The sequence below is a fragment of the Crassostrea angulata genome, chromosome 5 (assembly GCF_025612915.1).
Source record: "Crassostrea angulata isolate pt1a10 chromosome 5, ASM2561291v2, whole genome shotgun sequence".
NCBI lineage: Eukaryota > Metazoa > Mollusca > Bivalvia > Ostreida > Ostreidae > Magallana > Magallana angulata.
In genome coordinates, this window is record NC_069115.1 from 19,241,549 (window position 1) to 19,268,099 (window position 26,551).

The 26,551-nt window shown below is 31.7% G+C and overlaps 1 protein-coding gene and 1 pseudogene across 3 annotated transcripts; both read right to left on the reverse strand.

The window, feature by feature from the left end:
* Window positions 1–890: 890 nt before the first annotated feature.
* On the reverse strand, window positions 891–5,315 carry LOC128183364 (uncharacterized; annotated as a pseudogene).
* Window positions 5,316–8,516: 3,201 nt separating this feature from the next.
* LOC128182859 (uncharacterized) lies at window positions 8,517–17,192 on the reverse strand. 3 transcript variants are annotated; one of them, XM_052851620.1, is made up of 7 exons: window positions 16,238–17,192; window positions 15,963–16,142; window positions 15,341–15,531; window positions 11,141–11,402; window positions 10,724–11,017; window positions 9,326–9,404; window positions 8,517–9,215 (listed from the first exon to the last, which is right to left on the reverse strand). In XM_052851620.1, exons 1-7 carry the CDS (start codon window positions 16,347–16,349, stop codon window positions 8,804–8,806), a joined length of 1,530 nt encoding a protein of 509 aa, XP_052707580.1. In that variant the 5' UTR covers window positions 16,350–17,192; the 3' UTR covers window positions 8,517–8,803. The 3 variants fall into 3 exon arrangements, with proteins under 3 accessions (XP_052707580.1, XP_052707578.1, XP_052707579.1); XM_052851618.1 differs by having other exon boundaries at window positions 10,724–11,026; window positions 11,117–11,402; XM_052851619.1 differs by having other exon boundaries at window positions 10,724–11,026; window positions 16,238–16,638.
* Between the last annotated feature and the right edge of the window lie 9,359 nt (window positions 17,193–26,551).

A 26,551-nucleotide genomic window follows, 5' to 3' on the forward strand; every position in this document is an offset into this window, starting at 1 on the left:
CCAATGAAAACATTCATTTTTTGTGCATCTTGAAAATAGAAAAAAATAAAAAACGAAAGTGGCCGCAGTCATGTACATATTTTTTTCCGTTTCTATGTTAATAAGCAGTCTAAAATTATGCTATTCTGAAATATAGGTGTATGTACTCGAATGCGGCCTTATAAAAATATCAGATCAAACATTACAAAAACCCATATATTTTACAAAATCCGTAAACAAGGTCCGGTTTCGGAGTTTACAATTACCAAACGCACGTGGATTTTAGCAAACGAAAGTTACTTTCATGCATGGGGTGTCCTACATGAATTATTCCGGCGAACATTTTAAAGATATCATGTGTTTGATTTTTCACATTTCGACAGGGCCGATATGTTATACTTAGCGTACCCAGTTCTTTAACCACATACATTTATTGATACTATACATTTACAGCATGATGATGAGAAGGATAAGAAGAGTTATTCCCTCCAGAAAAATCATATTTCCCGAGGGAAACTCAAGGTTATAAATCGCCATATATCCCGATAATCATGCTATAAACTATTTATTATACCTAACGACATTCCTTATTACATGATAGGTTAAACCATTTTCAAAATATTTAAGTAAGAATAAGAAAATAACGAACATATTAGAAAGAGAAAGATTCAATATCAAAAGGCATAAGTGATGTTTCATTGTCTTCTGTCATTTATCAGCTTTATGATTTGAGTTGTAATCTGCAGCAATTTGAAAAGAGCAAAAAACATTTTGCTGTATTCTCTCTATATATTCACCTTTTGTTGTGTCTTTTTGTTGTTTTCAAGTTTTTGTAATAAATCTAGTTAATACGAGCCATTTATCTTCTCAAATTTTACATTTTGGTAAGTCATCTTTGCTGTAGTGTAACTACAAAGTTTAACTAAATTTCATAAGTACACCTATCAGTATCCTTCGTTTACTAAATCATATTATCAGCGCTTTGGTAAAGCTCGTTTTCAATAAGTTCTCCTCTGAAGTCATCTTTGAGTCCTTGGAGTGTTACGTTGCACTTGCAAGAAATTTCTTTTTCTCCAGATGGTCTTTTTGGCGTTTTAAATCTGTAAGTCCAAAATAACAAAAATATATCTAAACATTTGGCATACTTTAAAGAGAATATTGACGGTAAGTAAGTTTTTACGTAGACCAAGCCCCATACCGCTTAATACAGCAAGCTAATAGTATGCCGATAACAGGAAGATCCAATAGACGATGTAGCGATGTAAATTGCTAAAACAAACAAAATGTATATACATAAAATAATGATTTAATATACTAAGAATATGAATATAGGTTTCAATTATTGTATGACTGTTTAATAAATAATACGTCTCGATTGATTGACCGTCGTTTACATAGAGATGGTCAAACTGAAAACACATCTTTCATTTGATCCACTATCAACTGTACAGTATTATCTAACACTATCCTTGTGCATATTGATATGATATTTTTTCCGATTATTGATAAATAAAATATAGTTCTAACAATCTTTCTCGGTAGTTTGTTAGAAATAACGCATTGTCAGCTAATCTTAGTTAAAAATTCATGAACAAGTAATAAATACATAGTGAACTTTAATCATTGTGATATTTTTCAGGTTTACGATATATTTCAAAAGATATCATGAGCAATGATTGATTTTTTAACTTAACCTTAATATTTGAATATATCCTCAATTTTTATCTAAACTTATTTTGCAAATGTTATATCAAATACTTTAGATTGTATCAAATAAAATTAAATATTAAAATAACCTAACAATGATATCAAAAGAAAGTTGTACCCTTTGTAGTCCAAAATGCAGTTTCGGTTGTAACATTTTGAATCGATGACCCAAACTCATTAGAATCTAAAAAATAAACAATAAATTGTCCATACATATTAATTATTCGTTATTTACGATATCACTTCTAAAAATATACGTAAAATGCCAAATAAGTATATATATTTAAAAAGAACTTGTATGTACAGACAGGCAGAAATGCCTTTAGTATTGACCTCACACAACGTAACAGAAAAAAAAAACTATTTATATAAGGTTCCCTTTCTGTGTCAATCTGGGGTTCGCCTCTGATTCGCCAAGACTCGAGTCCCGAGCAGACGAAAACTCGAACCCTGGCGGTTTCAGAAAGCAATTGCTCGATTCGGTTTAAAATTGAAAAAAAACCTTTATAAAACTTTTCGAGAACATTGTTTTATTACAAAGTGTTGTTTGCATGAGCATGTACGTAAAATAGTTTGTTTTCATGTTGTTATTCGTATCATGGGAATAATTAAACATTAATTAAGGTCTTGTTTTTTCTTTTTGTTCGATTTATCCAATGCAAATTCATATGGCTGCAGTTTTTATTTTTACATCTAGCTGAATTTGATTATAGGCCATTTTAGGTATACATGTACCATTTATTTCTTGCACTGAAAAAAAGAAACTGAACAATTATTCTGATTTGAAAATCTGCTTAAGAACTATTTTATTACATGTATCTATGGAGAGTTGTACATGTATAAACTGAAATTTACTATCGTCATTTTCATTTATTTGTAAGATATTAAACACAGGACACAGGACACAGGACACCTTATTTTTGTCAAAACAAAAACATCGGTAAAATTATTTTGAGATCCTCTCCGTCTCCTGATCGGTAATTTAACAACAAGATTAAAACCAATTCAACCAAAACGGTGTGTCTCACTTGTCATTAATCCTCCTTCAAACTGCATCTACTGCTTTATATATGCGACAAAAGGTTAAAGAGTGGACGAAAGTTGACATAATTGCGTCATACTCAGGGTAATACCTTCCAAATATTGCACTGATACAAATATTCAGAGGCGTTGATTTTGAAATCTATCACAATACAAGTTAAAATTTAAAAAAAACGGGATTCGGATTCTGTAAACTATAAATTAAAACTTTTATTACACAAAGTTTATAAAAACATGTTTATAAACCCATATATTTGGAAATATTGAAACAAACACACGGTGCAAGAAAATTTCATTTGCATATTGTGACAACTTCCGTCACCCTTTAGACAATTATCGCATAACAAAGTCAGTAAACGCAGAATAATGGATGGATTTTATTAAACACAGGTGTTACCCACCGTTAGAGTTAAATCAGATGTAAGCTAAGGTGTTGAACCACCGATCGAGAGACGAAGAGGATGGCAAAATAATTTTCCCGATGAGTTTTAAGCAAATATTGCACCTGATGTGACAGTCTGAAAAACATCCAAGATGGCAGCGATGGGTACCTTGTGTATTATTAGGCAGGCCAAAGGGTATTTATTTTTATTATGACAACAACTCATAACGTCAGGTGCCCGTGACACATGTACAAGACTATTACTATAAAAATTATAAACATCCGTTTAATATAAATATTGCTACATGTTTTGATTTTAAAATGATTTAAAAAATAAAAATATTTGAATCACATAATTTTTTTACATGACTGAATATTTATTTCTATTAGTTTTTTTAATCATTTTTTTATTTTAAAAAATGTCCACATATACATGTAAAAGAAGAAAAAACCCCAATTTATTAGGGAGTACATGTATTAACTTATAATATATATTCAGTTTTTAGACCCTTCTAACCCCCCAACCCCCCCCCCCCCCCAAAAAAAATGAACATGTCAACATATAAGCCGCTCTCTTATTATTAATCAACTACAGAATGTTTGTTTTAACAAAATGCCTAAATTTGGAAATAAGGCAATATTTAGATTTAGCCACATGTGTATCTTTATGACCTTTCAAACGCCGCGTTTATTTTGAGAATTTCATGGAATTTTGACAAACAAAATGTTTGTTCAAGTTCTTCATATCAGAAAAAAGTAGACGAGATTTTTATATGAATTCTTTCTGAATTAAATCGCCTCGCCTTTTCAGTGCGTAAAGCGAGCATCTAAAACGGGCACTCCAATTTAACAGAGCAGATCGCAGGGGAACGGGAAGTAAACTTGAAGCAAACGTACATTTTTCACACATCCAAAACCATCCCAAGAAACGCAAAAACACATCCAAAGCCATCCCAAGAAACGCAAAAAAAAACTTGGAGTTGCTTGTTGGGTCCCTTCACTGTTGAAGCGTCAAATCATTATCGTTTCGTTTGTTTAAACATGGAAAAAGAAAAGAAAATACGGTTTACCGCAATAAAGTTCCATCGGTAGACCTTGTCACGTTATGGACTTCCGAAGTATTATTGCAATGTAAATGGATACTTATGTTGTAGAGATTCCTTCTGATACTGTATCTCAGTTCCATGTTTTCTTTCCCACATGTTACATTATCAAACAAAGACTTGTAGATTTGCTTATTTTTAAAGGATATTGTTGTGAAATCAATGCATGTTTCAATATGAAACCAACTGGAAAAGTTTTAATACTCTACTTTAAATCTTCCAATTATCGAAAAGAAAAAAGATGCATGTTAAATTCATTAAAAAATTAAACAATATCACCCACATGAATAAATCATTGTCATGATACATCACTTTTCCTGTAAACGGATTATTAGAACAATTATTAAAAATAAATTTTCCAAACTATTTTTTATGTCATTACCCGCTGAGGTAATTTTGTTTTGTAAGCAAACTGTAATTTTATTTAGATTATAAAGACACAATTAAGAAAAAAAAATGTCTTAAAGTTTAATTCAAACACACATCTTAGTCAACCATTGAATAGGTAAACATTTCGATAGCATTTAGAGGGAACTCCTGGCAAATATTGCAATATTCTTTCTCAATAACATCAACTGAATTGTTGAGTTGCATTTCAATATTGTAACATGATGACGGTTGAACATCTTCGAATGTCCACAAAGCATCATAGTCGACATATATTACAGGTATTCCTGGTTAAAATGAATCGAAAGTATAGTTTTAATAGTTCACTTCCTTATCAATTCATTTAAGAATTCATATAGAAATGTAGATTTTTTTCATTTGAATGTCACAAATATATTCATTTAAATCCAAATTATTAAAAAGACGATATAAAAGTTTTATGAAAGAGTTTAAATAAATTAAAACAATGATATTCACTGTAAAAACAATTCCCGGATGTGAATAGTTGTTAAAGAAATGCCATATTGATTTTTAAAAAAAAAACTCTAACGTTTGCATGCTGATGCGATAGGTTTCCATACTCCATTGATATATCCGTAAGATTCCTCCGTGTATCCACTAGGGAATATGTAACCACGGTAACACTTAGCACCGCATGATGCATTTTTGTCGCACAAAATAAAAGCATTCTCTACAGCAATGTTGGTGTCACCCATACAGCAACATCTGAAGAGGACTTCAAAACCTATTGTAACAATGATATGTATCGAAGATAATAATTAATTTGTAGCATTTTCGTTCCTTACTTGAAAGTTTCTATAGATGCTTACCTATTAATTGGATCAAACACAATATCATCGAACATAATACTTCCATTTTAACAAGGACGATATGAAAAAATGGGAAACACCACACGAATAACAAAGTAAGAGTGACCTATCAATTGATATATTTTCACCGTGTGTTTTTATACTATCTGTGGAACGAACTGTTGAATCAGCATGAACGGCCTTGCTTTTAACTCAGCAAGAAGCTAAAAAGACCTCTAATTTCAACAGGTTTTTTTTTCTAGAAAGGGATCAAATAGCTGGAGGAAAAACTCAAATTTGGACTATATATCTTTTAAGAGATAAAAAAAATATATATATGTAATTGTGCCATTAATGCATCATTCTACGTAAGACTATTTTAACATCTAGATCCGCCGATTATTTCCATATTGCGTACTTTGCTAATAACACTTCAAGTTTGTCTCTAAATAGTTACGTATTGTTATATGCATGTGTGCATGGTGGTAAGTGTACATAACTGAGGATGAAACCGAATAGTTACCAGTATACTCATGATTCTGCACATACGATTAACATACCTTAAGAGACTGATCATTCAAACAGTGCAATTTTATAAATCATTGTTGCCCGTTTCGTGTTTATTGAATAGCACTGTTAATTTGATCAGTCTTTTGAGGTAGTATACTGAAAGGATTTTTCTCATACAAATATCAACTTATTTTTTTTTTTACAGAAAAGCCATTTGGGTGGACACATTTTTGCAAATGCATACTGGAAATAAAAAATAAAATAAAGTAGTTTGTTTTAATCTTTTAATACATACTGGAAATCACATATACACCACTCTCAGGTTATTGTATTTTAAACGTTGTGTCTGAATAACCATAGGATACATTTAAGCTCATCTGTTTTAGAGGTGAAACTTTTTCTCGATGGTTGTCATTAATGTTAATGCAGCTCTAGTCATGTATGGAGTTGACCAAGTCATGTCAATATATTTAAATAAATAAATAAATCGGTATAGCATCAATAAATTATCGAGAAAGTGATGATGTGTTCCGTCTAGAGATTACCTTTAACATCGTATACCATGATGACCGTAGTCGGACGAAGATTTTGTAGTATTTAGCACGTGTCAATTACTCTCAATCAAAGTACACGTGATACAGATAAACGATAAAAAAATTATTCCGGTTTGTACGACCCTTAAATTTCCGGAAGCTCATAATTACGTAAATGGGGTATGTGAAAGGGATGTTTATGTATTTCAACTATTACAATCAACGTTATGTCTTATTTCCTAACGATGCAATTGGTAAATCTGATATTATTAACATATGTGTTTTCAGCTACACTGTCTCTTTAATTGTACTTGATGGAATTGTTTTATAAATACATATAAAGAGAACGTTCCAGTTTGAAAAGTTGTATTACTCGGTATTTATATGCACTTTAAGTTTTCCTATACTTGCAGAGATAAACAGATTATTAAAAATGCACATAGCATTGTATTGTCAAATACGTTGTAAAAAATCATCCTGCACATCATATTTTTCCAGAATGAAAATCAAAAGACAATCGATGTATACAAATGTAATAAAACGCAAGGTGACTCTTGTATCACTGTATTGTAGCGGGATTTTCAAAGAACGTCTGCAGCCATCAACAATAATAAAGTTCACAACATAGCTTCATTATGCGATATCAAGTATTAAGCTTTATCAAATTTGTTTTGTGCGACGGCTGTGGACATCTTTCCTAATCGAAAAACTAGGCGAAAACATGAATTTTTTCATAGTTTCGACTTTATGTACATGAGTATTCAAACAATATGATATGACAACGGTAAATTTGTTTATCTTTTGAAAACAGAATGAAAGGTAATGACTACGTACTTTATACAGACATTTTACACACACTTGTCCAAGATGCAATATGTGTATTATCATGACCTTTTAATCTAAAGGCATGGTATGGAGAGAAACCGAACTTCCTTTTAATGAGATTGACGTAAACTCTGTATGCATATACTTGAGGGGCAGGGGTTGAATTCGTAATTTCACCGTGATGTTGATTAACAAATCAGTACAGAAAATAGTAAAATTTAATATCTCTTCAAGCATATTAGTGGACTATCCGAAGCGTGCTCGGTGTATGTGTGTCCAATAACGTGTATGAATGTATGGATGCATGCGTTTGTTTGTATAATTTGTGCATTGCCAATTGTTTCAATGAATATGATCATGAAACTTTATTTTACAATATGTATAACTGTTAACCTCCTCATGTTGTGTTTATACAACGTAAAATTTTTAATTTTTATTTTTATTAAATAAAAACCTCTTTATTTTTATATCGATTATTGCGGATTAGTAAATATTTGTTGAAATAATATTTTGTGAACTTGGAGAAAATAACAGTTTCTATGATACGTAAAATTATGTGGCTGGTGATTTGATAAATAAAAAATGTTATTAGAAATTGCATATCAGAGGGGGGGGGGATTATTTTTCATGGATTACCCCAACAACAAAAGCCCAGATACCGATATTGTTATTAAAAAAATATTTATTAAAACTACGGAAGTGTCTTTCTTTTCACTTTCGTTCATTACAACATTGAAATGCGAGTTGGGTGTCATGCTGATAACCGGGGACTGCCTATCCGCTAAAATCGTCTCATCGAATTAATTGCTCCTGTTGCAGTCACAATTTTTCTTAGATAGGTTTGCTTTTATTTGTCTGTGGACCATGCAGTTTTTTATACCAAATTATGCTACTAGGCTGCCGTTTGATTTATCTCTAGACGAACTTGAACAAGTGGTCAAAATGTGTTATTTTTTTTATCTTACAAGAGAAAATATTGACGGCTGTAACCCTTGGGATTGTGAAAAAACAGTAAGTAAACACGATATGCAAATTGTATCCATGTGACATTTGCTAGTTTTTATTACCATTAAGTTAGGATGATTTCAACCATATCCGTGCATGTGAGAACCTAAACATAGCGGTACTGCCAAGGTGTGCCGTAAGGATAGACTTCGTGTCTATTATAAATGCCAGTGTTCATGAATTTAATCTTATTTGAAATTATTTTAAAACAAAAATTAAGAAAAAACCAAAGCAATTATATTTTTCAGTCAACTTTTATGTACAACCACTTTCAGCAAAACAATTTATAAACAACTTTAGTGAATTTTTCTCTCTGAAAACTAATATAGTGACACTCAATATTGTCAAATTTTATGTACTGACACCTTTTATACTTCATGTTACAAATGCCAATTCTTGTTTTGTCTATATTTTAGAAACATTTTCTACCGTTTTTTAAACAAAGTTAAACTTTACACAGTAGAATGAGAAATACATTGCAAAAATGTAACATATTGCTGACAAATCAATTTATTTTCTCATTTACATTTTTCTTGATTTGTTGACTACAGCATAATCGCAAGAATTTTCAGATTCATGATTTGGTGTCTGAAAGACATCGCTTGCTTTGACATCTAGATCGCCTTCCGTGTCATCATCAAACACAACATTGACCCGCGCCTCCTTGAAATTTGATATTTTAGACGGATACGAATATTCTTCTTGTTCCACTTTCATTTGATTTTTGTTTTTCTCTTTCGAATATGGTGCCGTAGAATAATCATCAGACGCAGCCTGTGTTGTATCTCCATTATTATCCCGATCCAATACGTCATCTGCGCTCTTGTAAAGTTCGTTTTCTATCATATCTCCTTTAAAACTTGTTTCGTCTTTTCTATGTGTTGGGTCACGTGTCATTTTCATATCATCTGTTAGGTTTTCTGGATCTTTTCCTCTGAACAAATTTTAAAATAAAATTTAGAAGACTTTAAATATATTTCTTATCTATTTTATGTAATTTTCATTATGTTTCTAGGAAAAAAAATTAAATAATCCTATTTGTACCTCTTTCGTGAGCAAACTATGAAGGTGATTATAAGGGAAATCAGAAATACTCCTCCTGTGGGTGCGGCGATGTAGATAACTTAAAGAAAATAAACAGTAGATGATATATAAAGCATTTTTAAAAACCTCGTTTTAAATCTATGCTATAATTAAGATTTAAAAAAATACATAATTCTGCATCATCTATTACCGTAAATTTGAAATTTTTTCTGTGGATTATTTTTTGCGAATCCGAGTCATAAATCTTTCGATTGATTTTTCCGTTTTTAAATTTTTGGGAACATTTATCGGCGCTTAAAATAAATACAACTCAAATATTAAAGGTCACAAGAATATTAATTAAATGTTTTAAAATAATTTAAGATAGACATAATTATGCCAGTTATCGAAGATATCAATTGTGAGTGAAGGCCTTCTTCACACCTTTAGGAGGTATTTACCTAGTTATATAAACAGATCTTGTAAAAAACTACTACTTACAAACACCTGTTCATAAAGTAAGGAGTAGAGACAAGCCTTCGGCAACATCTTAATGAACATACTTTTTATTATTGATTAATGTTTAGTAAAATGCAAAGGCAGAGCACACACAAATTTGCGAAATATTTAGCTACGGTAATACATATTTCCAGATTTACAATATCATGTTACAACCATAAATTAAACAATTTACTAGAATCTAATGTATTGATAATATATATACACACTAACTGTAATATAGTATACACAGTTATCAATCATCCGATTTTAAGGATGACGACTACTCAGAAGGGGAAAAAAATCATTGATAATGAAAAAAAATATTTGTATGTTGTAGACCTTACATAGCAGTGGGTTTTTTTCACTTTCAGAAAGGTTGGTTAATGAATAAAAGGCCATTAAATATTATTTGAAAAAAATAAGGAATATTTTTTAAAATTTACACTTTGAGATTTTCCTTAATGTGAAATTATTACAAATAATGAAATTCTTTGAAAAATAAAATACATTTTATGATTGGAATTGGCACTGAAAGGATACAAAGCATAACGTTTTCGGTAACAATTTCTCAAAAATTTCCAGTCTGATATCTTCTATCAGTTTTGAAATTCCTAACCTTCTTTGATTGAATTAAACCAACAAAAAAAACCCTGAATGATAATACTACTAAAAGATTTATTTCATCAAACTCCTTACAGTAAATGGACATAATTCGGCTGGGATGAAAATTATATGAGGGTGATATTTTTGTTGTTGGGAAACATTTTACTCATGCGATTGAACTTTATAACAAACCCTGAGGAAACGACAGCCTTAAGTAATGTAAATGAAACAATCGTTGTAAAAATGCCATGCATTTGTTATCTTCATCTCCAAATTAAACCTGTTTTGTAAGCAGTGAATTATATAAATGCTTACTTGAATTGATTTTAAGCTCCTTTTCATCGGACAAGGATGTAATTGTTGTGATTTGACTACTGTTAACTCTAGAGCTTTGATTGGTTGATGAGACTTCTGTCCCCAAAGTTGTACCATGATTGATGTTGGATGTTTTATCGGTTTGCAAAACTTCCTTTTCTAGAGATGTTCTTTGACTGGTATTGAAGTTATTACCGGTAAAAGAAACTTCAGTCTGTATGGTCGGGCTTTCCGAAGTTCTCATTTGTGTTGGTTCTGTTGACAATTTTGTCGTTGTTAGAGTTGAGTCTATGTCTGTAAAATCTACCCACATAATCTAATTAAATACGTTTTTTCCTTATATCTTTAAATTCAATTTTTGAATCAACAGAAAGTATATTTAATGGACATTACCATGACTATTGAATAGAGAGTTACCACAATATCGTATGTACATTCCATCCTCAGAGGTCGACACATTGTAGAGTTTTGTTGCACTGGGACAAATATCATAGGATTCTTCGACAAACAGATCTTTACGGATTGTATTACTTGTGTTTAAATTCCCGCAAGTGACACCTTTAAACATTGACTTAATAACTTGAAGATTACTAAACGAGTCGCGATTATAATCAATGCATACGTCGAACTCTTTCCAGTTTGAAAAATTATGATACACAGCTATGAAGTTTGTGCGTACCTAGGGATAAAAATATGCAATGATATGAAGTTTTATATGAGGAATATTGAGAATATCAATCAATTTTTCAATATCTACCCCCACCCCCTTCCCTAAAAAAAATAAATAAACAACAAGAGGCCCATGGGCCACATCGCTCACCTGAGGAACAATAGGTATGATAAAATCAGCTTAATGGAGTCATAATACAAACTATCTGGACAATGTACAATAATAAATGTAGATCCTGTATAAATAAAATCCATTTTCCCCCTGGATATTCTTATGTTTAGAATCACTAGTCCCTTTTCTAACAGGATGATTTTATAGTCATATCATATGTTGAGTATTGCAGTTCTCAAAAAGATCCTTAACAATAGTTTATATATGGGATATAAACCTACATCAAACTCTGAATCTTCTTGTGAGGCCAAAGTATTGTCCTGGGGCCAAAGTCTTAACAATTATAAAGAATCATCTAGCTGATTAGTTTCTGAGAAGAAGATTTTTAAAGATTTACCCTATATATTCATTTGTTAAACTTTGACCCCCCCCCCCAATTGTCGCCCACCCTACCCGCAGGGGTCATGATTTTCACAACTTTGTATCTACACTACCTGATGATGCTTCCACACAAGTGCCAGCTTTCCTGGCCGATTAGTTTCTGAGAAGAAGATTTTTAAAGATTTACTCTATATGTTCCTAAGTTAAACTTCGACCCCCCATTGTGGCCCCACCCTACCCGCGGGGGTCATGTTTTTCGCAACTTTGAACCTACACTACCTGAGGATGCTTTCACACAAGTGTCAGCTTTCCTGGCTGATAAGTTTCTGAGAAGAAGATTTTTAAAGATTTATTCTGTATATCAATATGTAAAACGTCGACCCCCCATTGTGGCCCAAACCTACCCCGGGGTCATGATTTTCACAACTTTGAATCGACACTGCCTGAGGATGCTTTCACACAAGTGTCAGCTTTCCTGGCTGATAAGTTTTTAGGAAGAAGATTTTTAAAGATTTACTCTAAATATTAATATGTAAAACTTCGAACCCCCCCCCCCCATTGTGGCCCCACCCTACCCCCGGGGTCATGATTTTCACAACTTTGAATCTACACTACCTGAGGATGCATCCACACACGTTTCAGCTTTCCTGGTCTTATGGTTCATGAGAAGAAGATTTTTAAAGATTTACTCTGTATATTCCTATGTAAAATTTTGAATTCACCCTTTGTGGCCCAAACCTACCCCGGGAGTCATGATTTTCACAACTTTGTATCTACACTACCAGATGATGCTTCCACACAAGTGCCAGCTTTCCTGGCTGATAAGTTTCTGAGAAGAAGATTTTTAAAGATTTACTGAATATATTCATATGTTAAACTTCGATCCCCCCCTTGTGGCCCTACCCTACCCCCTGGGATCATGATTTTCACAACTCTGTATCTCTCTACCTGAGGATGCTTTTTCACACAAGTGTCAGCTTTCCTGGCCTATTAGTTTCTGAGAAGAAGATTTTTAAAGATTTACTCTATATATTGATATGTTAAACTTCGCCCCCTCCCCAATTGTGGCCCCACCCTACCCCCGGGGGTCATGATTTTCACAACTTTGAATCTACACTGCCTGAGGATGCTTTCACACAAGTTTCAGCTTTCCTGGTCTTATGGTTCATGAGAAGAAGAGTTTTGAAAATTTCTCGAAAATTTTCATAAATTCCTAATTATCTCATTTTGCAAAAGGGTGTGATTCTTAATTTTCACAACTTTGAATCCCCTGAGGCTAAGAATACGTTGTGCCAAGTTTGGTTAAAATTGGCCCAGTGGCTCTTGAGAAGATGTTGAAAATGTGAAAAGTTTACAGACGGACGGACGGACGGACGGACGACAGACAAAATGTGATCAGAATAGCTCACTTGAGCTTTCAGCTCAGGTGAGCTAAAACGGCAAATCACTCCAAATATCACGGCTTACAAAAAAAATGAAGAGAAAATGATAACTACTTTTTCTGAAACATCTTTTTATTATTTTATTGCTTTTTAACATTTGTCTGCAACACTAAAAAAGACTGGGGCGTGAATTAATGTTTTAGTTTCTTTTCGGTTCTCGTTAATTTTAAATCTTATGCGAAATTAAAAAAAAATTACAGATATTTTTTTCTGAATGAGAAGTCAAAATCTTTAAGCTATAGATTAAAATCAGTTCAAACATGCTGTCAAATATTTTTATGCATTACTTATCAGCCGAAAACAGTTTATTCTATCAGATATCGTAGGAATCGAGGCGCATTAGCGCCGATAACAGTAAAATTTCAGACAGAAGTTAGGAACTTATAACTTACTCAAATCAGTTTGTCTCTTCGTTACTTAAGAACAGTTTTTACGATCGATCTGCTTCATTTCTTTTACTGAGCACTATCCCATAAATAAATTAGAATAGATCATTTTACGTGAGGGTATGTATACAAACTGCATATTAAATGAAGAAACACTTGTTACGACGATGAATTATTTTTAGATAAACAAAATGATTTTGTATCGAATTTTTTTTTTATGCATTGGTATTAATAGTTCACATTGTTTATGTATGAAAAAAAAACATTTACAAGATAAGCCTAATTCAAAACCCATGCATCTCCTGCAACGGTAAAGGGGAGGGTTTTATTCCTTAGATTTAGCTATAGATGTTAAGATTCGCATTAATTAATGTTTGGTAAATTTTAGAAATCAATTCCAATTTAATTTTATGCAGCATGTCGACGTTAATCGAGCACTTTCAAATAAGTAAAGCTATGTTATTTTTTAGGATTTGTGTAAAAAGATTTTTTGATTTTGCTGGAGTTTTTTTTCTTAATGGATCTGTAAATTTCAGTTCCCGTGGATATTCTACCCAGTTTGCACATGAAAACTGTTAAATTCCTGTGAAATTGAAGAATCGAATAGTTATGATTTTTTTCTCTAATATCATGTTTTGTGCGTTTGGGTTTACCCAAATTATTTGCAGTAACACAGTATGTCACCTGTAGCCGTCCAGTAAGGAGAAATGTACAGCTACAGATAACTTATTAGACGGGCGCAGGACAATAAGAGAGTATCTAAACTCGGTTTAACAAAATAATCACAAAAATGTTTTAAAAATGTTTTACTATAAACGTAAAGTTGAAGAGTTTATATTTTCCCCGCGCATTGGTTAATATAGTTCTATTCATTTCCTATAAATATAAGATTGAAAGGGTAAAGAAAGTCTTACATTTTATAATTATATATAATTTATACGTGTAGATTTGTTTGTAAGTTCTTTCATGTCTAAACATGGTTTATAATTTTTGTTTGTAAAAAAAAATAATAGATGATACTTTAATTGTGTTTTAAAGTATCGTTCTTAATCACAAAGCTTGTTCCCTCGTCAAGTTCCTTACACTCTTACATTCAAAATTAGTTTGTTTATTATATAACTTATTACCTTTGACAAATCTGGAAACCCCGTAGAAAACATTGGGATATTGTTTCAATATTGAATGCATCTCTCTCTCTCTCTCTCTCTCTCTCTCTCTCTCTCTCTCTCTCTCTTTCTCTCTCTCTCTCTCTCTCTCTCTCTTTTTCTCTCTCTCTCTCTCTCTCTCTCTCTCTCTCTCTCTCTCTCTCTCTCTCTCTCTCTCTCTCTCTGACAAATAGTGTCAGTGGGATGATAAAAAAAAACTACTTTACAGTTCTGTTGCAATTGTTCTTTCGTCAGATCCATTTATTTTTACAAAATGCCTAAAACCTCCTGTAAAGTTTCTGAGAAAATATGGTGTAATAATGGTATTGTATCTAGATGACGGGTTCTAGTTGTAAAGTTCAATAGGTTATTGATTTTGCGTCTATTGACAATTGTTTTCTTGGTAGTGTCAATTAAGTGAAAAATACGGGGGGGGGGGGGGGGGTCCCCATGTTTTATTTATTTTAAATAGATAGACATACCTGAAAGGCCAAAAATGAATGCGTAAATTGTACAGTGGCATTTATATTCAGTAATCGGCAATTTTGGGCGAGTGTCTCTTCTAGTGTCTCTTGTAGGTTGTCTAACAGTGATGATATATTGGAACAATTTGATGTTAAAACCTCACCAAAAGCCCAAATGGCTGAATACGTAACAGAAACTGAAGGGATTCCTGAAAAAAAAAACCGGAAAATATTTCATGCAAATAAATACTTGAATATTTACATGTTCAGTGTATTTGCCCGTGTTAACACTAGGAATCGATTTTGTAGTATTCAGTCGAATAAATTCAAATGAGGTATAATTTGGGCGCAAGCATGGTTTGCTTAATTCTTTTCAAATATTGCATTTCTTTTAGAATGTGCAGCAAACGAACAATTCTATATAACATTAAACAGGTGGCCAAGATTATCAAAAATTCGCTGATTCATTAATTGATTTCATATAAAATTAAACATAAACATTTTGAAATGCACAGATAGGCCTTCTAGAAACTTGACCTTTATTGTTTACATAAACATAATAAATTTATCACACTTACAAATGATCAGAAACATATTATTCATACATATATTTAAACCATAAAAAATTTCAACAACATACGTTTACAAGAGGATAACATAGGTGGCCATGTTCCGTTCTGACAGCTATAGTTTTCCTTTGTGGATCCACTAGGGAATATATAGCCTCGGTAGCATTCAGCATTACATGACACATTGTTGGTCAAACATGATACAAAGGCGTTATCTATGTTGATATTTGAAGAACAGCAATCGGCTATCCCTACAAAAATATAATCTATTAAAGCAACGAAACTCTTGTTTGAAAAAAATTAACACATTTATTTGACGTTTAATTGCAAAAATATTAGAACTTACTTGATAATTGCATCACAATCAATATCAACAAACAAGGCGCTTTCATTTTAACCAGGAAGTTTTGGTTTTGAACATTCATCGCATCAGTACTCAGTGAGGTCACAATATACATAGCTAAACGGTTGGTGCATTATATTTTGACAGACATTTAAAAATGCTTTAAAAGCTATATGCGGATTTTTTTTAATAAATCGCTTAGTTCATCCAATATCCGGAAGTAAAGAGTTGATTTTGTAGCCGGGTTTTACCTCAATTCTACGTTTTAAAATTTTAACTCATAGAAGAAAACATTGACATAACCAAATATGATTATATTACGGAATTAACATTGCTGTTTACGGACACTTCCTTCTAAAAATGTTCTGTCGGTTTCCATATGCCACTGTTACATCCTGCCTGCTTTTTGTCTGTTTCTCCTCTTAACTGTCTCAAGTTAAATTTTCCTTTATCAGGAATTTTTGTTTGTTTTTTTTTTATCTGAATCTACACTGTTAGATTTTATAGTACATGTTACATGTAAGAAATATTAAGAATGACCATTGAGATTAAAAATGATATCCCTTTTCCTATATGCCCCTGTGTTTTTTTATGTTACCCATGATATCCAATATTTTCCTCATGACCGAATTGTGCCTTTTTTATGGCTTCCAATGGCTGTGGAAATACCTCAACTTTATGAAGTCAGAAAGATGTAACAAAACACTTTGTAAATTTTATTTCTTTAAATTTAAAAAATGAGAAAACGTTTAGTTAGCAAAAACGAAATCTAGATGTGCTTTAAAAATACTTTGTAATGAAATCATGTAATGAAAATTAAATGATCAGTTACATGTTATCAAATTATTTTTAAGATAATGCATTTAGTGCTTTATATAATGTACAGTTCTTTCGTTAGATCCCTGTAACAATTTGATATTTAAAACAACAGTTAATAATTAACCCATTGTTTATCATAGCAGTAGAATAACTATTATTATAATATGATAACAACAATATGAACTTGACTAATTTTTGTAAATGATTATCAATAAAACTGTCAAAAAGTGCAAATTATCACTAATTTAAAAGTACAGAATACTAGGCTCGAATACAAAAGCCAATAAGTTAATTATTTAAATTTAGGGCGAACTATCGGCAGGAGTAACTGTCGATCTACTTGTGGTCGTTATAGTAAGTGCATATGAATATGGTTAAATGAAAGGTTATCATTTTTTGTCTAACTATAATTATTAAAATTTATTTATGAAATTTGTTTAAGTTCAATTTCGAAATGAATATCATTTTGTATAAAATATCTTGTTTCTTTTAAATTCTAAGATAGTAGTAATCATAAATTGTAGTCATTCATTGATAGAATTAATGCTAACAAGGAGAGTTGTACATGGAATTTTAAGTAACTCGGTATGAATATAAGTTCCAGATGACCAATAAAAGAAAAAAAAAATACTATGAACATATAGGGCTAAATGGAATTCATTTATAAGTGCCTCACTGTTTAACAAGAAATGTTTGGCTACTATCGCGGTTTTCCACCTTTAATCATTACGTTGGTTGGATATATTTAGTGTATATATAGAAATATTCATGTCATTTCTTGATAGAATATCAAATGATGCCGTCGTCGTTCCTACATAGAAAATTATTATGCATAAAGAAATCAATAATGGCAATAACTGTAATTTTCGTCCTTACTAGGGTACGTTCGTTTTTAGAAGAAATTCCCTTTTGAGAGCAGCATAAAAAAATGCATAACCAGGTGATACAGTGTATCATCAAAATAAAAGCAGACAGGATAAGTTGATGCAAAGCAAACCATCAACTCCGAAGTGTTAAAACCCATTTCAAAAGTATTTGTTAATAGTAATGAAAAACGTGTTACTCTCCAAAAATAGATATTGATTCCGCAGAGTCACACATTTGTTATGTGTTAAAATAATCTGAATTTATAAGCAATGATAAAAAGGAACATTTCCATGATTTATACACATTAACCCTTATCTAAATTCCTGTGGAAAACCTGACTAAGGATTTGATCCCTTGCAAGTACTGTCAAACTTTCCATACGAGCCTTTTCAACATATCTCGGCAACTTACCTTCAAATGTAAGATAATGCTTAACTCCAACACAACTGATTTCGTTTTGTGAAGATATCTTCATTAGATATTTTTTATAATCCTATCCTATCGTATCGTGTATCAATATCAATCCTATCGTATCGTGCGTGTATACTGTTCTAACGTACGTTAATCCTATCCTATCCTATCCTATCGTGCGCGTATACTGTTCTATCGTGCGTTAATACTATCCCATCGTGCGTTAATCCTATCAGGTATATAGTTCAAATTTAACAGTTTTTCTGTTTATCCTATCGTGTTAATCGTTTCGTGCCTTTTCATAGGCAAGTAAATTAATATATTTATTTCAAAGCTCCAATTCGCTCAGTGCGCCGTATACGACAATTAATTGACAAATATTGTAAAATCCTTTCCAGCATTATTTTATGATATCAATTATTCAATTTGTTTGATTAAAGTTAACCAGTATTACATGTAAATCATATCTGTAAGCATTAAAAATGCAAACTGAATGTAAACTATCGAAGTTCTTAGGAACAAAGTAACATATTTACCTGTATATCGAATATATTAAATCGTACGCGAGTGTATACTTGCGTAAACATTAACTTTTATGCATTGTACCATAGCTGTCGCTGTATACTCCACGTTTTCTTTGTTTAAAAACGTGGTGTATATATGGCAAACCCACATTTTTCTATAGCAGGTATATACACCTATAAAAGAGCTTGAAGCTCCACCCTCTTAGACATGTAATTTAGGGAAAAAACCACAATCATGCATAATTACTCTTTATTACTGTACAGAAATAGGAATAACTTAGAATCATATAATAAAGATTGAATCAATAATTGAATAAGAACAAAACTCAAAATTAATGATATTTCCCCCTCTATCTCCCTTTCTTTCTCTCTCCCTTTATCTAAGTATAACAATTTGTTCACAGTGTAATTATTACGAACATATATTTACTTTAATAACCATCATCTTAAAATTCACCGAAGTTAAATGTGCAATAGGTGAAGATTGGTCCAAAGGCTGAATTGTCAACATCCATGGAGCGTGGTGAATCAAGGGAAGCTGTAGTAATCGTAGAGGTAGGCTCATCACTTTTCCTGAAGCGCTTAGGTTCAAACACGGTGGATACTTCCTTCATCATGTCGTCTGACGCTCTTTTGTATTGGCGAACAGATTCGATGGAACAGTGAAGCGTGCGGGCCATAATCTCATTCTCCTCTACACTACCCCTGCCTGATACCAAATAATAACCACCCGAACACGTGTCTCTTTGTCGATACCTCATGGCAGTTTAATCGTGCGTGACAAATCGATTGGCTATAGTAAACATCGGCTTCTTTGTCTTATTTGTTATTTAGGTCAGAAAAATACTAGTAACTACTGTGAATGTCTTGGGAAAATTAAAAAAGAAATTCAATGTATTTATAACTAATACGTTAAATTAAAAAAAAAGCTATCTCTCTCTCTTTCTCTCTCTATCTTTCTCTCTCTCTCTCTCTGACCCGCTATATTTAGTAACAACATTTTGGTGTAGCTATGGTACAAGCAAGTTACCGATATACTTTTCTATTGGTTTGCTTTAGATACCCAATGACATTTTGAAACGCCCACTCGGGGCGTTGCCCCTCGTAATTAAAACCAGAGTTGAACCCGTTATTTTCTGTGTGATTGTTGATTTTGGGCTGAAGTGTTCTCGGCAATCGGCTAGGGTGTGTGGTAATGAAAAGAATGTTAGCAAATTGTACGCAGAATGTGAACCTGCGGAAATATTAATTTAACTTGACTGTAATAACTGTAATATAATTCGTTTTTACTGCACCATTTTTTTACACAGAAAGAAATGTATTTATGACAGATTTTATATTTACTTAAACAAGAGTTTGATTTTTATAATTGAACCCGCTATTTTCCGTGTAATATGATCTCGGGCTGAAATATTCGCAGCGATCGGCTAGGGCGTTCGGTATTGAAAACAATGATAACAATTCCGAAGATGTATTTATTATTTAAGTACATAATTTTAGTGAACAAAATTAATTGGTCATTTTTATACATTATATAGATAATGCAGCGTTGATTAACAACTTGGAAATTGTTACTTAATAGAATTTCCACGTAAATCTATTCGTATGTGTCCTTTCTCAAATTCTGCCATTAACAGATTATTCGTGTAAATCGTTTAAAGCGGTTTTACATTTATCATGAACATCGTTTATCCTTTCCTGTCGTGTATCAATCCTATCCTATCGTGCGTGTATACTGTTCTATCGTGAGTTAATGCTATCCTATCGTGCATGAATCCTATCCTATCGTTTATCTTGTAAAAAATAACGTTGCGGGTACTGTATATATTTGGGTTTTTTTCAAATTTTTCGTCACATCTATTTAACATTTGTTCTTTGCATTGAGATTTCTGAAGTCTGCAGTTGTTTAATATCAAATAAAAAATATTGTATGTTTATGTCTCTAACCAAGTTAATTCATTACAGCGCGAGCACTACAACAAAATAATACTTCACATTTTAGCAAGTTTGTATTGCCTAATTGCTGCACATTTATAAGCTTTTCCCTAATTGTTGCTGAGCAGGTCCTTGTCTTAAGAGCGACTTTCCTGTCCCTGCTCCCTTCTGTATCCGATTACGTCATAATGATGTGTATTATCTGCCATGTTGATATACTGTGTCTGTCCACCAGTTATTATCGTCTCATATGGCTTTTCCTTTTTCCGACCTTGGGAACTATGCAAAAACAAAATGAGGAAAATATATCAAAATATGCTTGCATATCTTTAACAAATTAAAACCCATGTTGGTATTAAGTGTATCCTACCGCTTTCTACGACAAACTACCAAAGTGATCATCCCCGATATCAGAAAGACACCAGTAATTGGTACCAAAATGTAAATTGCTTCAAAATAAATAGAGAGACATTAAATCACAATCATATTAAATCAAAGAAAATACATAGTATTTGATTTTTATGTCAGAGAGTTTCGTACCTAGTTTTAATGTATACATATTGGATTATTCATGACCTAAAATCCTTCATTGCATAATGATATTTTTTCTATTTTTTTTTTTTACAATGCAAAATAAACTATTTCTATTCAAAAAACGTTTGATAAAATCATAACAAAGTGTTAAGTGAAGTGTTTTATTCTGTGACAAAGTAGAGTTTGAAAGAAAATCCCAAACAACTTTTGTTTATTATTTTATTGAGGTGTCTTTTTTTAATTATTCAAGGTGAATTAAATTATTTTTTTTAATTTTAGTTGTGTTCTTCTTTCTTTTGTTTTAGTTCGTCATTGTATTTCAATTTTTATAATTATTATTAATATTTCTTTTTGGCTTTTTTCCCACAAGTATAAGTTATTTTATCACTAAAGTTAAACGATTATTACTTAGTGACTGATATTGCATGTAGAATGTTGGTTAACCTCTAACATTGCCTTAATAAACTTTTTTTAAAATATTAAACTGGAAAAAAAAGGAACTAGTATTTGAAAACGCTTAGTTATAATCGGGATCAAGTCCTTTAAACTCTGCTAGAAAATAAGGGTAGCATCTTTTTTTTCACCTCTAACATATATAGCAATTTATAAATGCTCAAAACATTGCTTGATTTTACTTCTATTTGTATATGCATGCATGTAAAAACCAAACAAACAAAAAAAAATCCTTATTCACTTTCTGAATTCACGACTCCAAAGTCTAAATTAAACAACATTTGTCAAATAAGTATTTTGTTAGATTTGTTAAATATAATTACTTATTTACAATGTTCCTAAGAAATTTGAATCACCTTGAATATAATATTTTATTATTAAAAAAATGGCGACTATAACATGATATGGTAAACAAATACAACACAGATGGGATGTGATGAACTTGTACTTTTTAACTGGATGTGCATTATTGACAGAATAACCTTTATTCAGAGAGTCTACACATTTTTTTAATGAAATTATAACTTAGAAAAATACCATTTTTTTATGTTCGGCATCGTATAATGTACCTTATTTTCACCAAAGTCTATTCATATAATCAAAGTACTGAAGTACTGACGGGATTTGATTTTATCGATTATCATTTATTTTAAAATCAATTTATCTTGCATGGCAATTACTTTCTAGTTTGTATTTGAAATAAGCACTTTTTCATAATATAAATTTTTAGACTTTTCCGACAAGAATTTCGAGAAACCCCATATGAATCATGTTGTGTAATATCAAAGATAGATTTCAACTACTAGTATGTATTAGTTATCGAAACAATTCTAAAAATTGTATGGATCCAAGCACTATTAATGATATCGAACTCTAGTCTCGTTTAACTAGACGCTCGGCTAAATTATTATTTAATTATTTAATCATCATTAAACAATAAGAGAGCCCCCTCTCTGCTTGTCGCAGATTTACGGAGACAGCTGAGCGTCTGGTTAAACGAGACTATATTTACTGGCGTAGGAATACATGAGACTACAAAAATATCTAAATTGTTCGTAGCATATAAAATTTGACCATTTTCAAAGTGTTTATAGATAAGTTTCCTTGAAAAACAATGCTTCAGCAAACATTACATCGAATTTTTCTCTATTATTTTCAAGAACTTAGTCTTGTCAGCGGTGATGATTTGTGCTTAGGTCCAAACACTGTTTCACTTTCGGTTTGCTAGAGTAACTGCATAGGAGAGTTGATTAAAATCAACTCCCGAAAACGATTAAATGTATGAGCCATAGTGTTTTGCATTTCCACAAAACAGACAAAATCCACATATAAGAATACTGCAGCGCTTTGGTAAAGTTCATTTTCAATAAGTTCTCATCTTCATTCATATTTGATTCCATGGAGTGTTAAATTGCACTCACAAGATATTTCTTTTTCTCCTGATGGTTTTTCTAACGTTTTAAATCTGTAAGCGATGTTCAAAATAAAAAGAAAAACATATATCTAAACATTTAGGATGATAAGAACGTATTGAAAATGAGTATTTTTTTTACGTAGAGTAAGCCTCATACCGCTTAATACAGCAATTTACCAGATAAGAGGAAACCTCCAATGGATGATGTAATGATGTACATTATTAAAAAAAAATTATTCAAAAAAAATATTCAAGATATTTACTAGTATATGAATAAAGGTTTCAATAACTGTTTCATAAATGATGTGTATTGATAAGAGTCCCACTTGTTTACTGCCGTTTCCAACCAATAAATGGGTATGCAATGATTTTTTTGCCTGAAAGGCGAGGGTTGAATACGTAATTTACCGTAGTGTTGATAAATTTAAATCATTGCAGTAATTATTCTTTTGAAGAATATTTGTGGATTTTCTCAGGCTTGTTCGGTGTATGTGTATCCAATTAAATGTATGAATGAATACGCATGTTCGTATATTTTGTGCAGTTGTTTCAATGAATATGATAAAACCTTATTTAAAATTATATATAACTGTAAATTTCACCCTGTTGTTTTTATACAACGTCGACTTAATTCTGAATTTTGCTTTCTCCATTTTTTCTCTTTATTAAAATTTCCTTATTTTTATATCGATTACAATGGTTCAATATATTTGTGAGAATAAGTTGTTGTGAATTTGAAGAAAATCACAGTTTCTATATATGTAAATGTGTGGCTAGTGATTTAATAAATCAAATATGTTGTTAGAAATTGCATATCAGTGGACATTATGTTTCATGGATTGCCCCAACAACAGGATCCGATATACTGGTATTAGTATTCAAGAAAACCACAGTGCATAAATGTATCATGTTTCCATTTACTTCTGTGTTCTACTACCTCATAACACAATTGAATTGCAAGTTAATTGTCATGCTGGTATCCGGAGACTGCTTATCAGATTAATTCGCCTCATAAACATCATTGCTTCCTAGGCCTGTTTCAGTCACAATTATTCTTAAAAGGTTTGCCTAAAGTTTTCTGTGGACCAGTTATTCATACTAGATTATGTCACTATGAAGCCATTTGATTTATATCTTAACAAAGAGAAGGAACTAGAACAGGAGGTCAAAATGGGTTATATTGTTTTTTTCTTATTAGACAAAACATTGCAGATTGCAGTCATGTGGCATTCGTTAGCTTTATTATCGTTAAGTTAGGATTTTTTAAACAGTTTGCCTCCATGTAAAGAAGCTGAATGGTGTGTGCCGTTCACTTTCTGCTAAGTATACATATAAATAGCTTTGTTATTTAATATTTTTAAATGATATACAGTAAATACTAAAAATGTATATTAATCTCCACATTAATCAAGATTTATCAAGTAAAACTTATTTTTATTTTATAAAACAAGTGTCTATTTTGACTTTATATATATATCAACAATTATTTTTGTATTTAATTTTTTATTTTTTTTTAATATTTTTTTATTTACAAAATGTATATGATGAACATAGTAGAACGAGATGTATACATTGCAAAAAGCTTAAATATTGCTGACAAATCAATTCATTTACCCATTTATATTTTCTTTGATTTGTTAACTACAATGTACATCAAACTTTCAAAAATTTTCAAAACAACGATTTTTATCTGGAAGACACCACTAGCTTTGACATTTATATCGCCATCTGTGTCATCAACAAATGCAACATTGAGCCCCACCTCTTTGCATTTTGATATTTAAGACGGATCCGAATGTTTGTCTTATATCTGGTTCCTATCTATTCAATATGTTAATTTTATTATGTTGTTACAGGAAAATATAAATAATCATACAGTACTGATCAAACCCAACCTACCAGAAAGCAAACCCCAACTAAACCCTGGATTTACTCTGGATTTACTCTTGGTTTACTCCAGGTTTACTAGAGTGGACCCAGAGTAAACCCAAAGTAAACCCAGAGTGGACACAAAGAGTAAAACCAGTCAGAGGTATACCCCTGCAGGCAGATGCTTACTGTGTATTGGGAATATACACGGGGAAGGAATTACAGGCAGTAGTATGGTAAGATAAAAGACGGGTATGCTTCACAGTTCTGTGCGTACAGTTGACCTCCTAAGCAATTTCCAGGTAAACCCAAAATAAACCAAAAGTAAACCCCGAGTGGACCCAAATTTTCAAAAAGTTAACCCAGAGTCAACCCAAAGTAAACCCCAAAAATAAACCCGGGGTTTAGTTAGGGTTTACTCTGGTGCTAGGTTGGGTCTGATCGGTACGTACTGTATTTACACCTTTTTTGATTTTGTATGCAAATTTTTAAGATGATTACATGTATAAAGTGGGTTTGGCGATGTAGATAATATTAAGAAAAATAAAGAATATATGGTATCTAAAGCAGTTAAAAAACCTCTTTTTAAACCATTCCTTCAGAAATAAGCTATTAATTTTGGCTGTATATCGGGATAAAATATATAAATTAAAAAACGATTGAAGCTTGGCGGTATAGTACCACTTCTGTTGAAATCGCAGAGCGGTTAAAATTTGAAAAGAATGCGATACAAAGTTGAGTTAGAGTATACTAAGGCATTTTCAGGGGAAACTCTATCGCAGAATCATATTCAAGAGCATAATGATTTTCCTCCGACATTATATTGGGCGGCAATTTTAACTTCTAATTCAATTTTAAGGAACAAACGCACATAGAAGCACAAGGAGTTAAATTTGACCGTGATCCGTGAATTGACTTTACGCGAAAGGTCTGTCATATTGCGTTTGCGATTTTGATCGAGGCTTGTACGAAAGTCAGAAATAAATGTTAACTTAATTAAATCATTTGACAAATTGTAATTTTCAAAAACGCCTCGTTATGATGTCGAACATGATGATAAACTTGAACATTATCTTCTGTTTACAGGCCTATCTAACATTAATCATTTATCTCCGAAATTAATCATATATTTTTTTAAGAAAATGAATGAATAAAACTTCGTATAACAAAATACAGATACGTTTATTTTTTCATGCCTGAATTGTTTTCTTTACGAAGTATAATAGGTGTGTTTCAGCACAAAACGGTTTATTTGAACACATAGAAAAATAGAGAGCTAGATTATTCATGCGCTACTTTGACCTCTTGACTAATAATGATGTTATCCAGGAATAACAGTGGATAACGGTAATAGTTTTGTATAAGGGAAAACATATCATATTTTGGATAAAGCAATAAGCAATTCTGCGTTAACTGTTATATTGTTAAAACCATAACTACATGTATGTACAATTTACTAGAATTGAATGCATTGATTTCATATATACATGT